At 35.0% G+C, this 20,025-nt stretch overlaps 1 protein-coding gene and 1 long non-coding RNA gene across 2 annotated transcripts; one reads left to right on the top strand and one right to left on the bottom strand.

Annotated features, from left to right (window-relative positions):
• Positions 1–2,289: 2,289 nt before the first annotated feature.
• LOC110640966 (transcription factor DIVARICATA) lies at positions 2,290–4,040 on the bottom strand. The gene is made up of 2 exons (XM_021792547.2): positions 3,132–4,040; positions 2,290–2,988 (listed from the first exon to the last, which is right to left on the bottom strand). Exons 1-2 carry the CDS (start codon positions 3,512–3,514, stop codon positions 2,520–2,522), a joined length of 852 nt encoding a protein of 283 aa, XP_021648239.2. The 5' UTR covers positions 3,515–4,040; the 3' UTR covers positions 2,290–2,519.
• A 5,811-nt stretch (positions 4,041–9,851) lies between these two features.
• Positions 9,852–18,287, top strand: LOC131172581 (uncharacterized). The gene is made up of 4 exons (XR_009143108.1): positions 9,852–9,987; positions 16,836–16,898; positions 17,339–17,396; positions 17,970–18,287. It is a non-coding gene; the product is annotated as an uncharacterized LOC131172581 (long non-coding RNA).
• Positions 18,288–20,025: the final 1,738 nt, after the last annotated feature.

The following is a 20,025-nucleotide window of genomic DNA, read 5'->3' as shown; positions in this document are numbered from 1 at the left end:
ATTTATAAAAAGTTACTCTTCCTAGCGTTTTGACTAAAATCAATAAGATTATATTACTATTTTACATTTAACACATAATTCAATTATTATTTTTATCAAACACTTCTCTTTTAAATTATTATGTAAACAGTTAGTCACTAACAGAACAGTTTAAAATAGTTAGCAATTATTAAAATAACTAATATTGTTGAATAGACCCTATATCATTTTTTATCATTTTGATAAATTAAATTTATTTTAAGTATCTTTTAACTAAACACTTAAACTATTTAAAAATTAATTTTGAATAATTTTACCAAACAATTAACTATTAATTTTTAAGTTAATTTAAGAGTTAAAAAATATATTTTAAGTTGAAAGTTAAAAATAAAATAAAAAAAATTAAAAATAAGTAGTTAAATCAAACACCTTCTTACTAGCCCTATTTCATCTCCTTTTTGCAATCAAATAATAGAAGTAATTAATTAAAATTATACATCCACATGGAGAAAAATTAGCAGTAAAGATTTGGGATTTTCATTAGGATTCTTGAATTTGAATTTTGCTGAGCTATTCTGATGTATCAAAATAAATAAATTGGGAACACATCTTTGAAATAATATGAAGAATTTATGAACCATTGTATGAGTAGATCATCATTGGTCTTTTCTTTTCCATAGAATATATCTGCTCGGACCCTAAACTCTATTTTTTCTCTCTGTTTAATAAGTCTTCTCAGTTGAGAGTTGAGCAGTAAGCGACTCAAAGCACTTTCAAACATCATGGGTTAGCCTTATTGTTGGATTATAATTAGAATTAAGTGGGGATGAGTGCTTTCTCATGTAACTTGCAGAAAGGCTGCTCCTTTAGAGGAAATTATTATAAAGTTGGTAGTTTTGTCATGTACTGGCAAAAGCTTAATGAAAGTAATATCATACTGTTCATTATTGCTTTGGAGCTTTTATAAGCTCCAATGTGTGGTTTGGAAAGTGATATTTTATGCAAAGTGACGTTGGGTGGGCACTAGGCTTTTCATTTGATTGTTTTATTTAGCAGGCAACTATGGTGTAGCAGAACCCACAATAGCAATGTAAAGAAAAACAAGAACAGTAACAGCATATTAGGAATCATATTTTTTTCCTTTCACATGTGGAATTGCCAATCTTTTTGATAATGATTATCAATATAGCCTTCTAGAGAACTCCAATACTAGTAAGAAACTTGGCAGTTGGAGACCAAGGAAGGGAAGGGAGATAGGGTTTCTAATAATATCATGAACATGATCTTATCTGGTTTCCATTTTATAAAAAATTTCAATAATACCATTATCCAATTCACATTGTCCCTCTTTTTATCAGCAAATTAGTGCTGCATTTTGTAGAATCAGCTGTGATGAGAAACAGTACATTTTCTTTTTGATGGAGATTACAAGAGTGTCTATCTTGCTCTTCCTTTCAGAACATAAATTTCTTCATATTGAAGATAGATTCCCATTAGTTTCTTTACATATTATAGTCACATATTATAGTCAAAGTAAGAAGCTTTTGCTACTGGGTTAACGGTTCAGTGGTCTGAGTATCATCTCAGGCAGTTCCTTGCCACATATGCTGAAAATCTATGAACAGTTGCCAGTAAAATGAAGAATAAAAAAAAAGAAGCATTGATGCTTGTAGATACTAGCAAAAGAAAGCTACCATATGCTGGTGAAACAGTCTAGCCTCCATTGACAATTGGGGGTTGGCAGAAAGAGAAATACCAAGAAAAGAAGAGAAAATGGATTGGTTAAGGAAAAAGATGATTGCACAGAAAATCTAAAAACATGGATTTCAAGAAGGCATGTGACTGCTCTCAAATTAAGTGGAATGCAAACTCAGATGCTACTAAGTGATACTGATCATCGATCTTTTGGTATTGAAATGCTTAAAGCTAAGAATAGCTCAATGGGTCTGATATGATGAGAAAAAAGCAAGCAATCAGATACCCTGGAATTTCAGAAATAGTGCAGGGTGAGTCAGCTTCTAACTTGGCCACATCGACTCGTGACGTGGCTAGTTCTATGTCATGTAAAACCATGAGTTGTGCTTTTAGATCACAACCCTTTTGAAACATGCACTAAAATTTTGTACCTAATCAATAGATTCTTTTACTGTTCTTGAAGCATAAGCCTAAGAATTGCTGAGAGCTTTTGCACCGGACCTTATGATCATCAAGATTTGGTCTAAATCAAAGTGGAAAAAAGGATTGAAAGAATTCATGGAACAGGATAAAACTTGTCTCAGAATCTGATAAATAAATCAATAGGCACTGGAGTTTCTTGATGCAGATTTTATTATAGCCAACAACTCTAGACTGGGATTTCTTGCTCATACAACAGTCTTACAGTTCAATTTCTTCATCTGGGCATACAAATTTGAGACGTCTCATGATTTAAATCCCTGTTATGTTCAGAAACCATGACTTCCACAACCCATTTAACAAAATACAGAACTACGGCAAAAGCACTAACATTCAGATTCCTTCGAACACAAGGACAAGCCTCATCATCCATGAATTTGATGTCTCTGGAAAACCAAGTTATGTGGGTTGATATGGGCACCAGCATACCGATTTTGCTCCTGAAGTTTAAGGCCATTGGAAGCAATATCACTGGGAGATGACACAAACAAGTTGCCAAGAGTTGCATCAAACACCATAATTGATCCATGCTTTGACTGGCTCCAATCAATTAACATTTCCTGCATACCAATGGGGTTTTGTGACAGAAGGGTATTAGACTGGTCTGGTGAGGGAGGTTTATTACTGTCTGCTGGAGTAGTATTAGTGAGATTGACGGTTGTGATGTCATGGATGCTTGGTCTTCTCTTGTCTTTAGCTCCAGAAAGTTGCTGCCTTATAAAATACTTCTGTGCATGGCTTGCAACTTGAGTTGGAGTCTTAGAAACTACGAAATTCCTGGAAATATTCCTCCAATCCCCTTTCCCATGCTTTAGAAGCCCCAAAAGAAACCGCCTGCAATTCATCATCATCAAGCAGTGCAGATTATAAGATCAAGAAGACATGAAAATTAATTACCAAACCTTGAAACTTCATATCAAAAGAAGAAAATCTGAAAAACAACCGGTTTTAAAATATAAATTTACAAATGAATTCACCTGTGCTCATCTTCTGTCCATGGCACACCTTTCTTCCTCTCCTGATCACCATTTTTAGTAGCCAAAGGCTTCTTTCTATATGCATCAAAATTGCGATTTTCAATCCAATCCAAAGTGAAAGGTGAGCTAAGGTAACCAGGAATAGCCACCTTCCCTGCTTCTATGTTACAAACATCCTCTTCTAGCTCCCTGTATTGCTTGATCACATCAACAACTGTCTTCCCTGGGATCATAGCCGCCACTTTTGTCCATCTATCAGGCTCATGCTCATCATATATTGCCAAAGCCCTCTCAAATTCTTTGTTCTCCTCTCTAGTCCACTCTGTGCTTTGGCTAAACCAATTGGAATTGGACATGTACAAAGATGGATATGGAGTTTCCATGCCTGTGAGTACTTACAGGTTCATATTGGAGTACAGAGGAAGAGAAACAGAAAGTATATGCAAAGAGTGAGGTTTTCAGAAAATTTTTTTATGCTCTTTTTCTTCTCTTCTTAGCAGCATAAAACTTAGAATCTAATAAAGACCCACCTTTTACGAATCCAAGGGAATCTTGAAAAGAGAAAAAGAAATCTGATTTTCACACCTAGGAATAAGACCTGATATTGAAAGAAGCAAAACCCAGATGGGTGAGAATCTCCCAACTGATATTTTATAGCCAAGAAATTGTAACACTTGGAAATGTGAATGTAAAAATATGATAAACAGGAGAAAACAGTGAAAATTCACTTGTTTATTGGTTTCTTTAAAAGGAGAATAAAGAAGAGGTTAGTTGAGCGAGGATCAAAAGAGATAATGAATCAAAACTACGAATAATTCAAGTTTCGGGGCGTTGCAAGTTGAAGGGAGATAGAGAAGCTAAAGAGGAAAGGGTATCTGAGAGGCGGCTGCTTGATATTGGAGGATGCACTAGTGAGACTGTTTACCCTTATTATAAAGGAAGAGGCATAACAGATTTTTATTTTATTCATTTAAATTATTATAACTATTGATTAATTATTTTTGTTTTTCTGACTTAATTAATTAATTAAACGGTTTTTTTAAAAAAAATTTGTCATTGAAATTTAGCTTATATTACTTAATCATAATTTGAATTTCATTTGCATATTGTTTTGCATTTGCATATTGTGTAAATATGGTATAATTGGATAGAAATGTAAAAAATTAAGATTTTAATTATCTTCATCTTTTCTTTAAAAAATTTAAAGTATACGTGAAATTTTGTTTTGAGAATGAAACTAATTTTACAAAAATAAGTTTATGTATGTTTAGCTTTTTAATCCTCTCAACACTTGGTCAATAAAAATACAGCCAAAGCGTCAAAAAAAAAGTCAAGTCTTTATGCAAATTATTAATTTTAATTAATTCTTTTTTTTGTTAATTTTGACTTAATTTTAAATTTTAGTACTTATTTTGGTCGGCTTTAAAATTGGAGATTTTAAGTGTTAATGTGGTAACTGACATGATAAAATATTATTATTTTATATATTATTATTAACATGACATAAATTTTGATAATTATAGTTATTTGATTAATTTTGATCTAATTTAGTAAAAAAATTAATATTTATATAGCATAATATAATAAAAAATAAAATTTCTTCTATCTTCTCTCATATTTTCTTAAAATGTATTTAAATAATTTATTTATGAAAATAGATAAAATTTTATTATATATTTAAGAATTACAAATTTATGTAAATATAACAATAATCATTAGTTTGGCGGACACATATGTATATATATATATATGGGAAAATTTCAAAAAAATATTATGTGATTTCACTTTTTGACATATGAGGAGCTGCGATTTAATTTTTATTAATTTAATACCCTATGTTTTTTTTTTCATTAGTAAATATGATTAAAATTATTAGATATCGTTAAATGATGGTGATGTCACAATACATAGCAATAAATGGAAAATATGGTGCTTACTAGGGTTGAGCACAATACGGTTCAAACCGAAAAACTAAACCGAACCGATTCAATTCGGTTCAATCGGTTCGGTTTTAAAAGTTAATCGGTTCGATTCGGTTTTAATTTATAAAAATTTCGGTTATTTCGGTTCGGTTCGGTTCGGTTTTGAAGAGAAAAAACCGAACCGAACCGAATAGTGATTTATATAGTCAAATCGAACTAAATCGAACCGAATCGATTTTTGAATTAATTTATTTTTATGGAAAATTTATGAATTATATTTAATTATATATATATTAATTATTTAATTTCATTGATTAATGGTTATTAGGTTCAAACCAAAGTTAAAATTAGACCAAATAACTTGAAAATCAAGTCTAAATTAAAAAATCAATCAAAAATCAAACTGATCGGTTTAAACCGAACCAAACCGAATTAAAGCGGTTCGGTTTGATTTGATTTTTCACTAATTTCGGTTCGGTTCGGTTTCTAAAATTGGCGGTTCGGTTTTGATAATTTAATTCGGTTCGGTTCGATTCGGTTTGAACCGATTGCTCACCCCTAGTGCTTACTAGCATCCACATGGCACTTATGTGGTGAACACGTGGCATTGATATATTGCCAATTCAACGTCACGTGTTCACGATATCAATATTATTTAATAATAACTAATAGTTTAGACCACATTTGTAATTAGAAAAAAATACATAGTATTAAATTGATAAAAATTAAACTACGGTCCCTCATATGTTAAAAAGCAAAATCACATTGTATTTTTTTATACTTTTTCTTACATATTAATAATCAACATATAAGTAGATGTGTATATGTATTATAAGATGATTGTGGGTGGGAGAAGAGACAGGGAGAGAGGTGGATGAAGGGAGAGGGACAGAGGTCCTTTCTCCTCCTATCAAAATTTACATTACATCAATAATAATATATATAATAATAATATTTTAAGTCATATCACATTAAATATCTAAAATAATAATATTTTAGCACTTCATCCACTATATTATTGCCTAAAATCTCCAATTTTTACATTATTACTTAAAATCTCTAATTCTGAAACCTAATCAAAATAAATACTAAAATTTGAAATTATATCAAAATTAAAAAAAAAAACTAAAATGAATAATTTACGTAAAAGTTTGCTTTTTTGACCGTTAGTCCTAAAAACCTTATTGTATAAATTTTCATATATAGGTGTGGGGATTGGTCCTACAAATTGAGGTTTAACTTTTTTTTTTTTTTTTTTCCTTCAAAACAGTAAGGATAATGTTAATAAAAGTTTTTTTTTTTAGTATTTTAGACATCTTTTATCATATAGTAGTTTTTAACATTTAAGACTGATTTAGAGTATTTGACTTAATTTATAAAAATTAGTTTATAAGTATTTATAAATTAATTTAAATTTATAAGTATTTAAAATTAGAGTAGATAATTTTTGATATTATCTAATTACATGACATGACTTCATACATATTTAAACGAATTTAAATCGAACCTAAATATGTTCAAGTCATAAAAGGGATCAACCTATTTATGATATACTAAAAATAAAGATTTGATTGGATTGATCTATTTAATCTGAAAAGACACGAAATGAATTATTTATTTAAACATATTAATGCATTTATTTTAATCTATTTAAACTTGTTATAAACAATATTATTTACATATTAAAATTACGTAATTTTATTTATATAATATTGATATAAAGTGCTAAATCTTAACCTAAACCAGCTCATATTCAATGCTACAACTTCATTAACAATCTTATGGAAGATGATGGCTATATTCATGACTTGAATATTTATTGTGTTAGTGTAATTATAATTAACTTTTTTGTTAGGATAATGTGTAGATATTTAGTTGACTTTTGGATAATTGAATATTTAGATTGTTTTTAAATTTCGAGGTGATGTTTATATATTTGGATGATATTGCTTAATATGTTATACAGTTAAAATGTGTTATATCATGTGAGATTTATAATGTAATACCCCTAATTTTTAAATTTATTATTTTTAGATAATTATTGATATTTTATTTTATTTGAATTTTAAGAAATTATTTGAAATTTTTCGGATTGTAGAAATCGGGTTCGATTTTCCGAAAATATAAACTTTGATGATTTTTAAAAATTAATTTAAAGACCAAGTGGCAAAACTAAAAATATATTTGGAGTCTACGAATTTTTCTGAGTTTTCTGAAATTTTTTCAAAATTTTTGGACCTCGTTTTCGATCCCAAGGCTGAGTAAAAATTTAAAATTTTGTATTCTGAATCGAACCGGCCGAATCAAACCGGACTGTATCGGACTGGTCGAGTAGGACCGGCTCCTTCTTCCTTTTTCTTCCTTCCGCGTCAGGCCCCGACTGCCTCCTCGCCAGCGCCTCCCCAACTATCTCACTCACGCCGCGCTGGAACACGTGGAATCGTCGCGCTGGCGACGTGGACGCCACGCCGCGCACCGCACCGCTGCGTCTTCCCGATCGAAATTCGGTCGATATGGCCACCGATTGGGCCGGGTCTTGTGTCTAAACCCATCTACTCATCGAGAGCTTTCCATAGACACCAAGAACACCGAAATCTATCGAACATTTGTCCAATTTTTGCCCGGAAAATTTTAGCCCATTTTGATTTTTTGGGCTAGATTTCTCGCAAACCATGAACCCCCACGAGAAAACCGAGAGTACCAGAGTGCTCCAATCGTCGAGAGCTTTGCGGCGATATAAATTTCAAATTTTTCGGACACCATTTTTTGGTGGGTCCCACTGAACTTCGTAGTGTTTTTCTGAGTACTAAATAAGTTTAGAAAATTCCATAAAATTTATATACTAACCCCTGTGTTGTGGGCTTCATGTAGGTATCTTCAATTCGCAGAAATTCGATAGTTGTCCAGGTCTATGAATTTCCGGCCAGACAGACCGGTTATCGAAAAAGTCTCTGAATTGGATCGAGATTTTGGCTACCCCACCATTGTCAGACGTCCCGAGCATGTCCCAGAAGTCGGAATTGGCATAGGTAAACCCGAACCTTACTTTTTCATAATTTTCTAGTACTTAAATGGGATTAAAAATCCATAAAATATTCGTGATAGCTCAGAAAATTATGATTCTTTTTGCAATAGCCTAATAATATTGCTAAGGACCGTGGGGCAAAGTTTTAGAATTTTTAGAGCTTATTTGGGCAGTTTTTGCAAAAATGATTAATTATAAAGACTAAACTGTAAATTTACATATTGTGATTGATGACTGTTTGGATGGGCCCAGGAAGGGCTGTGTGATATGATTGAGTTGTGAGTGTATGGTTGGTGAATATAGAAGTGCGTTTTGAGCCTTTTGCAGGTTGGGTAGGTTCTAGGTATAGAGGAGACTCTGCCGGATTTTCGGCACGACTTAGGACGTATTTGGTCTTTTCTTAATTTGTATTGAGTCAAATTTATTAAATGATTATAATAAAATTGTCAGGTAAGCCGGGACAGCCTTCTTCCTCCGCCCAGCTGCCACAGTGACTGTTGTCAAGTCTGTGAGTAAAATATTAATTTATATGTTTAAGCATGCCCATGCATCACTTATATGTATGTATCTATGTAGTTAAACTCTAGGCACGTTTTATCTTGCATTCATAACTGTTAAAGTGCCATGGATGTTGTTGTGGTAATTTGAAGCAGTGTGCGTGCGTTGGTGTGCGTGTGATTTAGTGTTGACTATGGATAGGACGGGTAGACACGGCTTGAGATCTTCGCTGGGACCCTGTCCTTCGGGTTAGACACGGCTTGAGTTCTTCGCTGGGACCCCGATTTGGTTATTAAGTGGAAGTCCGAGCTAAGTTCTTCGCTGACATAGGTTGGATTTAAGAGAGTTGTATAGGGGATCAACTCCCATATATTATGATTGATATTATTGGGTGTGTGAGTGCTCCAAATTACCTTTTTACTGTTATGATGTGAAAATATTGTTGATGTTGCATTTCACTCTACGGGTGCATTAGTTTTAGATAGTTATAGAGATTATGGTTGAAATTGATCTTTTACTCTCTGAGTCGAACGCTCACTTCTATTCAATATTTTTCTAGGCCACAGGAGAATATTTTTTAAGGTTAACCTGCTTTTCTCCCTCGCAGGTCATTTATTTATTTTTGTATAAACCCGTTAACTCTTAGAATTTTCGCATGTGTTAGAAATAATTATTTAAATTGGGTCTGTAATATATATTGTTTTTTGGACCTGTAAACTTATTATTTTATGCATGTTGATGGATTGGATGAGGGAGTTGAACTCCCATTTATTTTTATGTTGTATGAGTATGTGGAGGGTGAGCTGAGCTCCCTAATTGATTATATAAGGTGTTTATAGGTCGGGTGAGTCAAAAACTCCATGTTGAAAGGTCCATTTTATGGCCGGACTCTGTCCGGTTGAATTCTTGAAATTGAGCCCAAATGGGCCTTAGAGTTGGGTTAAGGAATAGTTAGGCTTACTACGGTCCTCGGGGGCTTTAGGCTGGCCCAGGTCCTAGTGCCGGTCCGGCCCATAGGTTGGGTCGTGACATATAATAACTCATTTATTTAAATGAGTTAAATGTGTCGTGTCGTATTACGTTAATGATCTAATTATTTAAACAAATTATACGAGCCGTGTCGTATAACCTATGTCATAAATATATTGAGTTGAACATTTTGACATGATTAATTAAATAAGTTGTGTTTGGGTTAGCCATTTTTATGTTATACATATAAGTGAACACGATCCATTTATGATCCATAAGCACGAATTGTTATGTTTGTTTATGTAACACCCCTGATTTTTTATATATTATTATTGGGCTTCGTGTAGGTATCCTCAATTCGCGGAAATTCGACAGTTGTCCGGATCTGTGAATTTCCGGCCAGACAGACCAGCTACCGGAAAAGTCTCCGAATTGGATCGAGGTTTTGGCTACCCCACCATTGTCAGGCATCCCGAGCGTTCGAAATCGGAATCGGCAAAGGTAAACCCGAACCTTGCTTTTTCGTAATTTTCTAGTGCTTAAATAGGATTAAAAATCCATAAAATATTCGTGGTAGCTTAGAAAATTACGATTCTTTTTGCAATAGCTTAGTAATATTTCTAAGGACCATGGGCGTAGTTTTATAATTTTTAGAGCTTATTTGAGCGCTTTTTGCAAAAATGATCAATTATAAGGACTAAATTGAAATTTTACATATTGTGATGAATGATTGATTTAATGGGCCTGGGAGGGGTGTGTGACGTGATTGAGTTGTGGATATGTGGATATAGAAGTGTGTTTTAAGCCCTTTTGCGGGTTGGGTAGGTCCTAGGTATAGGGAGACTCACGGATTTTCTACGCAATTAGGACGTATTTGGTCTTTTCCTTGTTTGTATGGAGTCAAATTTATTAAATGATTGTAATAAAATTGTCGTGTGAGCAGATGACCTTCTTCCTCCGCTTGACCTCTCGGTGACCACCGTCAAGTCCGTGAGTAGAATATTAATTTTAATTGTAATTTCGATATTATTATATGTTCAAGATGCCCATGCATCACTTATATGCATATATTTATGTAGTTAAACTCTAGGCACGATTTTTGATGCATTGATAAATGTTAAAGTGCCATGTATGTTGTTGTGGTAATTTGGAGCAGCAGCGTATGCGTTGGCGTGCGTGTGATGTGGTGTGGACTATGGATAGGACGGTAGACACGGCTTGAGTTCTTCATTGGACCGGTCCTTGGTAGACACGCTTGAGTTCTTATTTGGGACCCCGATTTGGTATTTAAGTGGAAGTCCGAAATTGAGTTCTTGGCACCAAAGTTGGATTTAAGAGAGTCAGATAGGGGATCGGCTCCCATATATTATGATTGATGTTACAGGTGCGTGAGTGCTCCAAATTACCTTTTGATGTTATGATGTGAAAATGATGTGGATGTTGCATTTCACTCTACAGGTGCATTAGATTTAGATAGTAATAGAGATTATGGTTAAAATTGATATTTTACTCTCTCGAGTCTAACGCCACTCTGTTCAATATTTTTTCAAAGCACAGGAGGATTTTATTTTTGGTTAACCTGCTTTTCTCCTTCGCAGGTTGTTTATCAATATTTGTGTAATTTTATTTACTCCTAGAATTTCCGCATGTGTTAGAAGTATTTATTTGATTATGGTCTGTAATATTAATATCATGTTGGACCTGTAAACATATAATGATATGTATGTTTGATGGATTGGATGAGGGAGCTGAGCTCCCATTTATTTTTATGAGGATATGAGTATGTGGAGGGTGAGCTGAGCTCCCCAATTGAGTATTTATTATGTTTACAGGTCGGGTGAGTCGAAAACTCCCCGTTGGAAAGTCCATTTTATGGTCGGACTCTGTCCGTTTGGTTTCTTGAAATTGGGCCCAAATGGGCCTTAGAGTTGGGTTAATGAACAGTTAGGCTTACTACGGGCCTCGGGGGCTTTAGGCTGGCCCAGGTCCTAGTGCCGGTCCGGCCCATAGGTTGGGTCGTGACAAATGTGGTATCAGAGCTTAGGCTCCAGATTCTTAGGGAATGTTTGTCTAAAATGTTGGGAAGAGTCTACTAGGAGTCACATGCGGAGTATAGGATTCTGTTTCGTCTTTTCCTGTAATTCTTTGTTTCTAGATTCTACGTTATACCTCGGGAAATATAAGATTACCTCAGTTAGTGTCTTGATTTTCGTGGAGTACACAGAAATGTGAAATAGAGTTAGTAGACATGTGAGATCTATCATGAGGATACGTACTCCAAGAAATGTTATATTTTTGTCAGTATGGGTTTAAATGGTGTGCCCATTTCGTGTAAGACACGAGTACATAAAAGTGAGTCTTAAAAGTACAGTTGCCCTAGATAAGGATGAGGATACCATCATCGGCAACATCGGTAGATGACCCAGTGTAATAAGTTTGTGATAATAGAAGATTCAGGAGAGATAAGAAATTAGGAGACCTAGTCTGTCAGGACGTATCGTAGTAACTATACAATATTCTCGATGTCTGCTCTGTAAGCTGCAGATTACAGTACCGACATGAGATTATTGTGTAGAGCTGCGTGCATCCCCGTGGTGCTCCATAATGAGGGTGTTTGAGATGGCTTCTGTTTTGGTACAGTTATGCCAGAACAGAGTTCTATATTTGCAGAGGAGTTGGGAACTCGCTAAGAGTCTAGAGTTAGAATATTGAAAGGTCACGGTTGGGTGATAACTAGAGTCGATGACTCGATTCCCAAAGATGAGCTAGAGTTTCATAAAGATTTGCCATCAGACCATTGGTTTAGGACTAGTTGCAAAGTAAAGGTGACACTTATAGAGTGAGAATAGTATACCTTGTGTGTATCAGTATGGAATAAAGTACAACTCTACTACCTAGAGAAGGTCGAAACTATGAATTGATGATTTATAGAGCTATGATATGATAAAAGAGTCATTAACTTGACATGGTTCAGGCAAGGTGGTAGATGTAGTACCTTTGTTGCAGCAAGTTAGGATATAGTCCTATCTTTTGTAATGGATCAAGGTTATTACTGATAATGATGACTTATGGAATAGTGTCCCAGATGGGACTGTAGAGTGTGGTAGAGAGTAGTTGGCTCGGGTATCCTGGAGAGGATACAAGTTCCATTATAGGAATCATATATAATCAGATCACGATGGATGTAAATTCTTTGAATTGGATGACGGGTTTGGGTGCCCGAAATCTTAAGTTTTGGAATTGAGTAAACATGGAAAATAATAATAATAATAATAATAATAAAAATAATAATAAATAAAATTACTGCAGAATCAGTTCTCGAGGTAGTAAGGGTATTATGTAAGCTAAAGGATAAGAATAGAGATCATACAATAAAAGTATGACTGTAATTTGCTGAGTTCCTTTCTAATTTCAAATTATTCAAAACAATAGTATAATCTAATTATAATAGTGTTAAGAGTAATAAATTAGCGAAGATAAATCACAGAAGGCCAATGGATAAAGAAAGTGCAGAATGAAAGTTTGGGCAATTGATTGCAGATGCAATATAATCTAAATGCTAGTGGAAGTACTAGCTAGAGTGGTCAAAGGACCAAATCAGTAGCAGGACATATGATAACGCGATAGAGACTCTGAAAGATATAGTTAGCAAATACAGCTATTATGTTAGGAAGAAGAATGGAACCAAGGATAGAATAGTCAAGTTCTATTTTGGGTAAGACAAAGGAAATAAATGAAAGGACAACCTAAAGAGCGCATAATAAAAGGAACAAAGTTAAGATATATGATAGGCTAAGTGTTATTCTTGGCAAGGAGAATGACAAGGATGGAAAACCCAAAATGGGATCACATTAGTGAGAAAAGTGATGGAGGTATGGAATACAATAATAATGAGTAAATGTTAGAAGGTGTGCGATGGTATTGCGGACTACCTAAATAGGTAGAGAAAGAGAAGTTAGTAAGCAGTAAGTTGAATAAAAGTCAGTCTAAGGGATTAAATTAATGACCCTAGATAAGGGTGGAATTAGTGTTGGAAGAATTTATTAGTGAGAGAAATCTTTCAGGAATCAATAAAAGTTAAGGGCACAATAAAAACGATGATAGATATGAATCATAGGTCGAGTATAAGTAAAGTTAATAAATTATAAAATATTATGTCAAGAAGGAAAATGGTACTGCAGAAAGGGTTCATGCAGATGATACCTTATAGGTAGAGCATAATTGTGCTAGGAGATGATGAAATTTGGAGAGAAAGACCAAGAAACTTAGGTGAAACGTTATAATATGACAATCGGGTGTAGTTGAATATAAGAGGATATTTTCTTTCTTTTCAAGTTTAGCTTGTGCTTTTGGTTCTAGAAGGTTATATAAGGAGCAGCGAGTCAAGGAGACCTAGTTATTGAGAGTTTAGTAGGCACAAATTCATACATAATTTCCTGATATGAGAATGACAGTAAGTGCATACCTAGTATTAAGTATGAAAGGACGAACAGAGTAATGACAGGAGTTAAATTGAGTTAGCTACTAAGGCTTGCAACTGTTTTAAACTATGAGCTGGAGGAAGTGCTATTTATGGTTGAGATTCAATAGATGAAATTGTTACTGATGGGTAATTTGAGGTTGAAGTTTAGAAAGCTATGGGCAGTATATATGATTATATTAAGGAGAATAAACACGTGAAGTATCTTGTTTGGAATTAAGGCATGACACATATTTCCTACAGCCATGTTAGTTCAGATGGAACTTATAGTTTATGGGGCTCATATTCATCCAGGATAAGCAATTTCCTACTAAGGCTGATAGGGAATGATAATGTTCTGATAGTTAAGTTGGAAAAAAGGGGATACAAGAAAAAAAAAAAAAAAAAAAAAAATTTCTATGGGTAATTATAAGTGTTACATAAGGTGAAGAATGTGCTGGTAGGAGTAAATCATAGGGTTAGAATTCTTGAAGTAATGAAACTAGTATTCAAGATAAGACTAAGAAATAAAAAGAAAGTTAAAGTTGATGATGGGATAGACATCTTTGAAGGAAAAGGTGTAAGGATGAGATAGGACTAAAATTAAGGAATAAGTACAGCAGGTTGAAATGATACCAACAATACCAAAAATAGGAAAAGGGAAGTTGATAAGATCCAAAGGACAGGAAGAGAGCTCGATAGAGTCAGTTATAATGATGAGGATAAGGAGTGTCTAACCATTGCCCCTGTGTTAACACTACCTATGAGCGGTGAAGGATACACCGTGTCTCGTGGACGCCCAGAGTTGGCCTAGGTGTGTTTTGAGGCGGAATGGAAAAGTAGTGGCTTATGCTTCAAGGCATTGAAGAGGCATGAGCGTAACTATCCCACCCATGATTTGGAAATGGCGGTGTAGTCTTTGCACTAAAAACTGGAGACACTACTGTATGGTGAAGTGTGCGAGATATACACCGACTATAAGAGTTTAAAGTACATCTTCCAACAGAGGATTTAAACTTGAGACAGAGGAGATGGATGGAGCTTCGAAGACTATGATTGCCCCATCCAGTACCACCTGGGAAGGCCAATGTAGTAGCAGATGCTTTAGCGTAAAATCTTACGCGGTTTGGCACATTTCAGAGAAGAGACGTTGATTCAGAGGTACATGAGTTGATGGATCAAGGTTTAATCCTAGATCTTTCGGATGAGGGGTATTGTTGGCTCATTTTTGGTGAGGACAGATTGCGGACAGAGTTAGAGTTTCCCAAAGACAGACCAACAATTGATGAAGATCATAGAAAGAGTACAAAGAAGGTGAAGGTGGTGAGTTCGATTTGCCAATGATGGCGCCCTAGTGCAAGGTTCTAGGATATGTGTGCCCGATGTGGACAACCTCGGAATGAAATCATGCGAGAGGCACACTACACATCGCATGATGTCCACGAGTTCCACCAAGATGTACCATGATGTGAAAGATAGCTACTGGTGGAATGGCATGAAGAGAGACATTGCAGACTTTGTGTCCAAGTGCTTGACTTGTCAGAAGGTGAAGTTTGAACACCAGAGACCGTCAGGGAAGCTGCAAGAGCTCCCTATCCCAGAATGGAAGTGGGAAATGATCACAATGGATTTTGTGACTGGGTTGCCTCGTACCACGCGAGGATATGACTCGATATGGGTAATTGTAGACCGCTTGACCAAATCAGCTCACTTCTTGCCTGTGAAGATTACATATTCTGTGGCACAGTACGCCCGGCTCTACATTCGAGAAATAGTCAGATTGCATGGAGTTCCGCCCATAATATCCGAGGACCCCGATTCACTTCTCGGTTTTGGAGAAAGTTGCAGAGGCACTTGGCACACGCTTGAACTTGATGACGGCTTTCCACCCTCGCATGCACGGACAAATTGAAGGACAATCCAAACATCGGAAGACATGCTTTGCATGAGTGTTTTGGATTTTGGAGGTCAATGGGATGAGCTAGCTTTGGTGGAGTTTGCCTACAACAACGATTATCACTCCAAAGATAGGGATGCCACCCTATGAGGCACTATATGGAAGAAAGTATAGGTCTCCTCTGGTAGGACGGAAATGGGGAAGCGAAGGTGCATGATGTAGACCTAGTGCAAGACACTTGAGATAGTTCCTTTAATCAGGAACGCAAAAACTTTTGAGGCGTAAGAGTTATGTAGACCCAGACGGAGGGATGTGGAGTTTGCAGTAGGCGACTATGTATTCCTGAAGGTTTATCCAATGAAGGGAGTCATGAGGTTTGTAAAGAAGGGCAAGTTGGCACCTCGGTATATTGGACCTTATGAGGTTACGGATAGAGTTGGAGCAGCTTGCTCACGGTTGGAGCTACCACCCAACCTTTCTCACGTTCATCCCGTGTTTCACATCTCTATGCTCAGAAATACATTCCCGATCCTTCTCATGTACTACATCGGATGTAATAGAACTAAAAGAAAACTTGACATTTGAGGAGCAACTTGTAGCCATAGTGGACTACTAAGTGAGACAGCTAAGACCAAAACAGATCCTTATGGTTAAGGTTTTGTGGAGGAGCCAGTCAGTGGAAGAGTGCACTGGAGTCGAGCGGACATGCGTAGCAAGTACCCTTATCTGTTGAATGTGTAATCATGTAATTTATTATGCCTTGTGTAATATTCGATTACGATTTTTCTGTAAGGGGGAGAATGTAACACCCGATTTTTATATATTATTATTGGGCCGTGTAGGTATCCTCAATTCGCGGAAATTCGGCGGTTGTCGGATGCGTGAATTTCCGGCCCGAACTCAGCCACCGGAAAAGTCTCCGAATTGGATCGAGGTTTTGGCTACCCCACCATTGTCAGGCATCCCGAGCGCGTTCCTGAAATCGGAATCGGCAAAGGTAAACCCGAACCTTGCTTTTTCGTAATTTTCTAGTGCTTAAATAGGATTAAAAATCCATAAAATATTCGTGGTAGCTTAGAAAATTACGATTCTTTTTGCAATAGCTTAGTAATATTTCTAAGGACCATGCAAGGTAGTTTTATAATTTTTAGAGCTTATTTGAGCGCTTTTGCAAAAAAGATCAATTATAAGGAATAAATATAAATTTTACATATTGTGATGAATGATTGATTTAATGGGCCCAGGAGGGGCTGTGTGACGTGATTGAGTTGTGGATATGTGGATATAGAAGTGTGTTTTAAGCCCTTTTGCAGGTTGGGTAGGTCCTAGGTATAGGGGAGACTCTGCCGGATTTTCGGCACGAATTAGGACGTATTTGGTCTTTTTCCTTGTTTGTATGGAGTCAAATTTATTAAATGATTGTAATAAAATTGTCAGGTGAGCCGGGACAGCCTTCTTCCTCCGCCCAGCCGCCTCAGTGACCACCGTCAAGTCTGTGAGTAGAATATTAATTTTAATTGTAATTTCGATATTATTATATGTTCAGCATGCCCATGCATCACTTATATGCATATATTTATGTAGTTAAACTCTAGGCACGATTTTTGATGCATTGATAAATGTTAAAGTGCCATGTATGTTGTTGTGGTAATTTGGAGCAGTGTGCGTGCGTTGGCGTGCGTGTGATGTGGTGTGGACTATGGATAGGACGGGTAGACACGGCTTGAGTTCTTCGCTGGGACCCGGTCCTTCGGGGTAGACACGGCTTGAGTTCTTCGCTGGGACCCCGATTTGGTATTTAAGTGGAAGTCCGAGCTGAGTTCTTCGCTGGCACCAGGTTGGATTTAAGAGAGCTGTATAGGGGATCAGCTCCCATATATTATGATTGATGTTACAGGGTGCGTGAGTGCTCCAAATTACCTTTTTGATGTTATGATGTGAAAATGATGTGGATGTTGCATTTCACTCTACAGGGTGCATTAGATTTAGATAGTTATAGAGATTATGGTTAAAATTGATATTTTACTCTCTGAGTCGAACGCTCACTCCTGTTCAATATTTTTTTCAGGCTACAGGAGGATTTTATTTTTGGTTAACCTGCTTTTCTCCTTCGCAGGTTGTTTATCAATATTTGTGTAATTTTATTTACTCCTAGAATTTCCGCATGTGTTAGAAGTATTTATTTGATTATGGTCTGTAATATTATTATCATGTTGGACCTGTAAACATATAATGATATGTATGTTTGATGGATTGGATGAGGGAGCTGAGCTCCCATTTATTTTTATGAGGATATGAGTATGTGGAGGGTGAGCTGAGCTCCCCAATTGAGTATTTATTATGTTTACAGGTCGGGTGAGTCGAAAACTCCCCGTTGGAAAGTCCATTTTATGGTCGGACTCTGTCCGTTTGGTTTCTTGAAATTGGGCCCAAATGGGCCTTAGAGTTGGGTTAATGAACAGTTAGGCTTACTACGGGCCTCGGGGGCTTTAGGCTGGCCCAGGTCCTAGTGCCGGTCCGGCCCATAGGTTGGGTCGTGACAGTTTAAAATTTTAAGCAGTTATATTTTTTGTTGATGTGTTTAGTAAAAAAGTAATTTATAAGTATATTTATTATTAAAATAACTAAAAATAATATGATATGAAATTTTTGGTGAAATTTAAAAATCAAATAAAGATAATATTGTAAAATAGTTGACTAAACTAATTTATAAGTATTAAAATGAAAAATTGGTCCCAACTTATATATATATATATATATATATATATATATATATATATATATATATATATATATATATATATATATATATATATATATATTTCGTTTGCAAGCTTACTCAAAAAATGTTATAAATAAACTTAATATTTAAAGCATATGAGTTGATTTTGATTAATTTATAAGTTAAGACAAATACTTACTTATAATTATGCTGGCAAGTAAAAATACAATATTTTACCTAATGTTAAAATAATTATTTTAAAAACAAATTGTGTATTATTTTAGAGCTATAAAAAAAAAAAACATATATAATTTTATAGAATTGTGATATAATACTTGGATCTTTCACTTACATACTTATGTGCATGGTTTGCAACTTGAGCTGGAGTCTTAGAGACCACAAAATCCCTGTAAATATTCATTCAATCACCTTTTACATGCTTTAGAAGACCCAAAAGAAACCGCCTGCAATTCATCATCATCAAGCTGTGCACAAAACAAGATCAAGAAGACATGAAAATTAATTATCAAACCTTAATATTTTGTGTGAAAGCAAGAAAATCTAGAAAATTGCTGATTTTAAAAAATATAAATTTCTAAACAATTATAAAATGTGAAATGTGAAATATTAAAACAAGAAAATTTAGAAAACAACTGATTCTCAACCCACTCCAAAGTGATTCTATGTCACAGGCATCCTCCTCCATCTCCTTATATTATTTGATGACAGCGAAAACACTCTTCTCTAGGATCATTGCTGCCACTTTTGTCCATCAGGCTCATGCTCATCATATGTTGCTAAACCCCTCTCAAATTCTTTGTTTTCCTCTCTAGTGCACTATGTGCTTTGGCTAAACCAATCGGAATTGGACATGTACAAAGATGAGTATGGGGTTCTCATGCTGCGAGTACTTATATCACACCTTACCTCTCTGTAAGGCATAACATGATCCCGTAGTATACTTAATGAATTACCAAATTTCGCCTACCGATAATCCATTAAAAACACTATAAGGGATTTTAAAACAATTTTACTTCTTTTGAAGGTGGCGAACACTTTTAGTAGAAATTAAAAACTTTTATTTGAAGTTAAACCGCATATCAAATTTTCAATCAACTTAAAGTTTCCATAAATTTTATAAAAATTTCGGTAGAGTGCCGTCTATAATTGGGAAAAACCAGTTCTTCAAAACCTGTGAAAACACTCCCAATAATTTCATTTCTCAACCCCAACCGCCAATATATTCTCAAATCAATACAATTCAACCAAATTTCAATTCAAAATTTATAACTCAATTTTTTTTTCAAAATAATTCGATAAATTCATAAACATTGCATTAAATTAAATTTACCTACACAAGTCTTAATTTACAAAAGGAAAATTAAAAAATAATATTATTACA

The sequence above is a fragment of the Hevea brasiliensis genome, chromosome 14 (genome assembly GCF_030052815.1).
Source record: "Hevea brasiliensis isolate MT/VB/25A 57/8 chromosome 14, ASM3005281v1, whole genome shotgun sequence".
NCBI classification, from domain to species: Eukaryota; Viridiplantae; Streptophyta; class Magnoliopsida; order Malpighiales; family Euphorbiaceae; genus Hevea; species Hevea brasiliensis.
The sequence above is the reverse complement of the archived record's forward strand: the minus strand, read 5'-3'. Positions and strand labels throughout refer to the sequence as shown.

Excerpts from the sequence above, each read along its gene's own strand:
- LOC110640966 (XM_021792547.2), bottom strand. The coding sequence starts at position 3,514 with ATGGAAACTCCATATCCATCTTTGTACATGTCCAATTCCAATTGGTTT. Across the intron at positions 2,989-3,131 it reads TGGACAGAAGATGAGCACAG|GCGGTTTCTTTTGGGGCTTC; the intron begins GTGAATTCATTT and ends GATGAATTGCAG.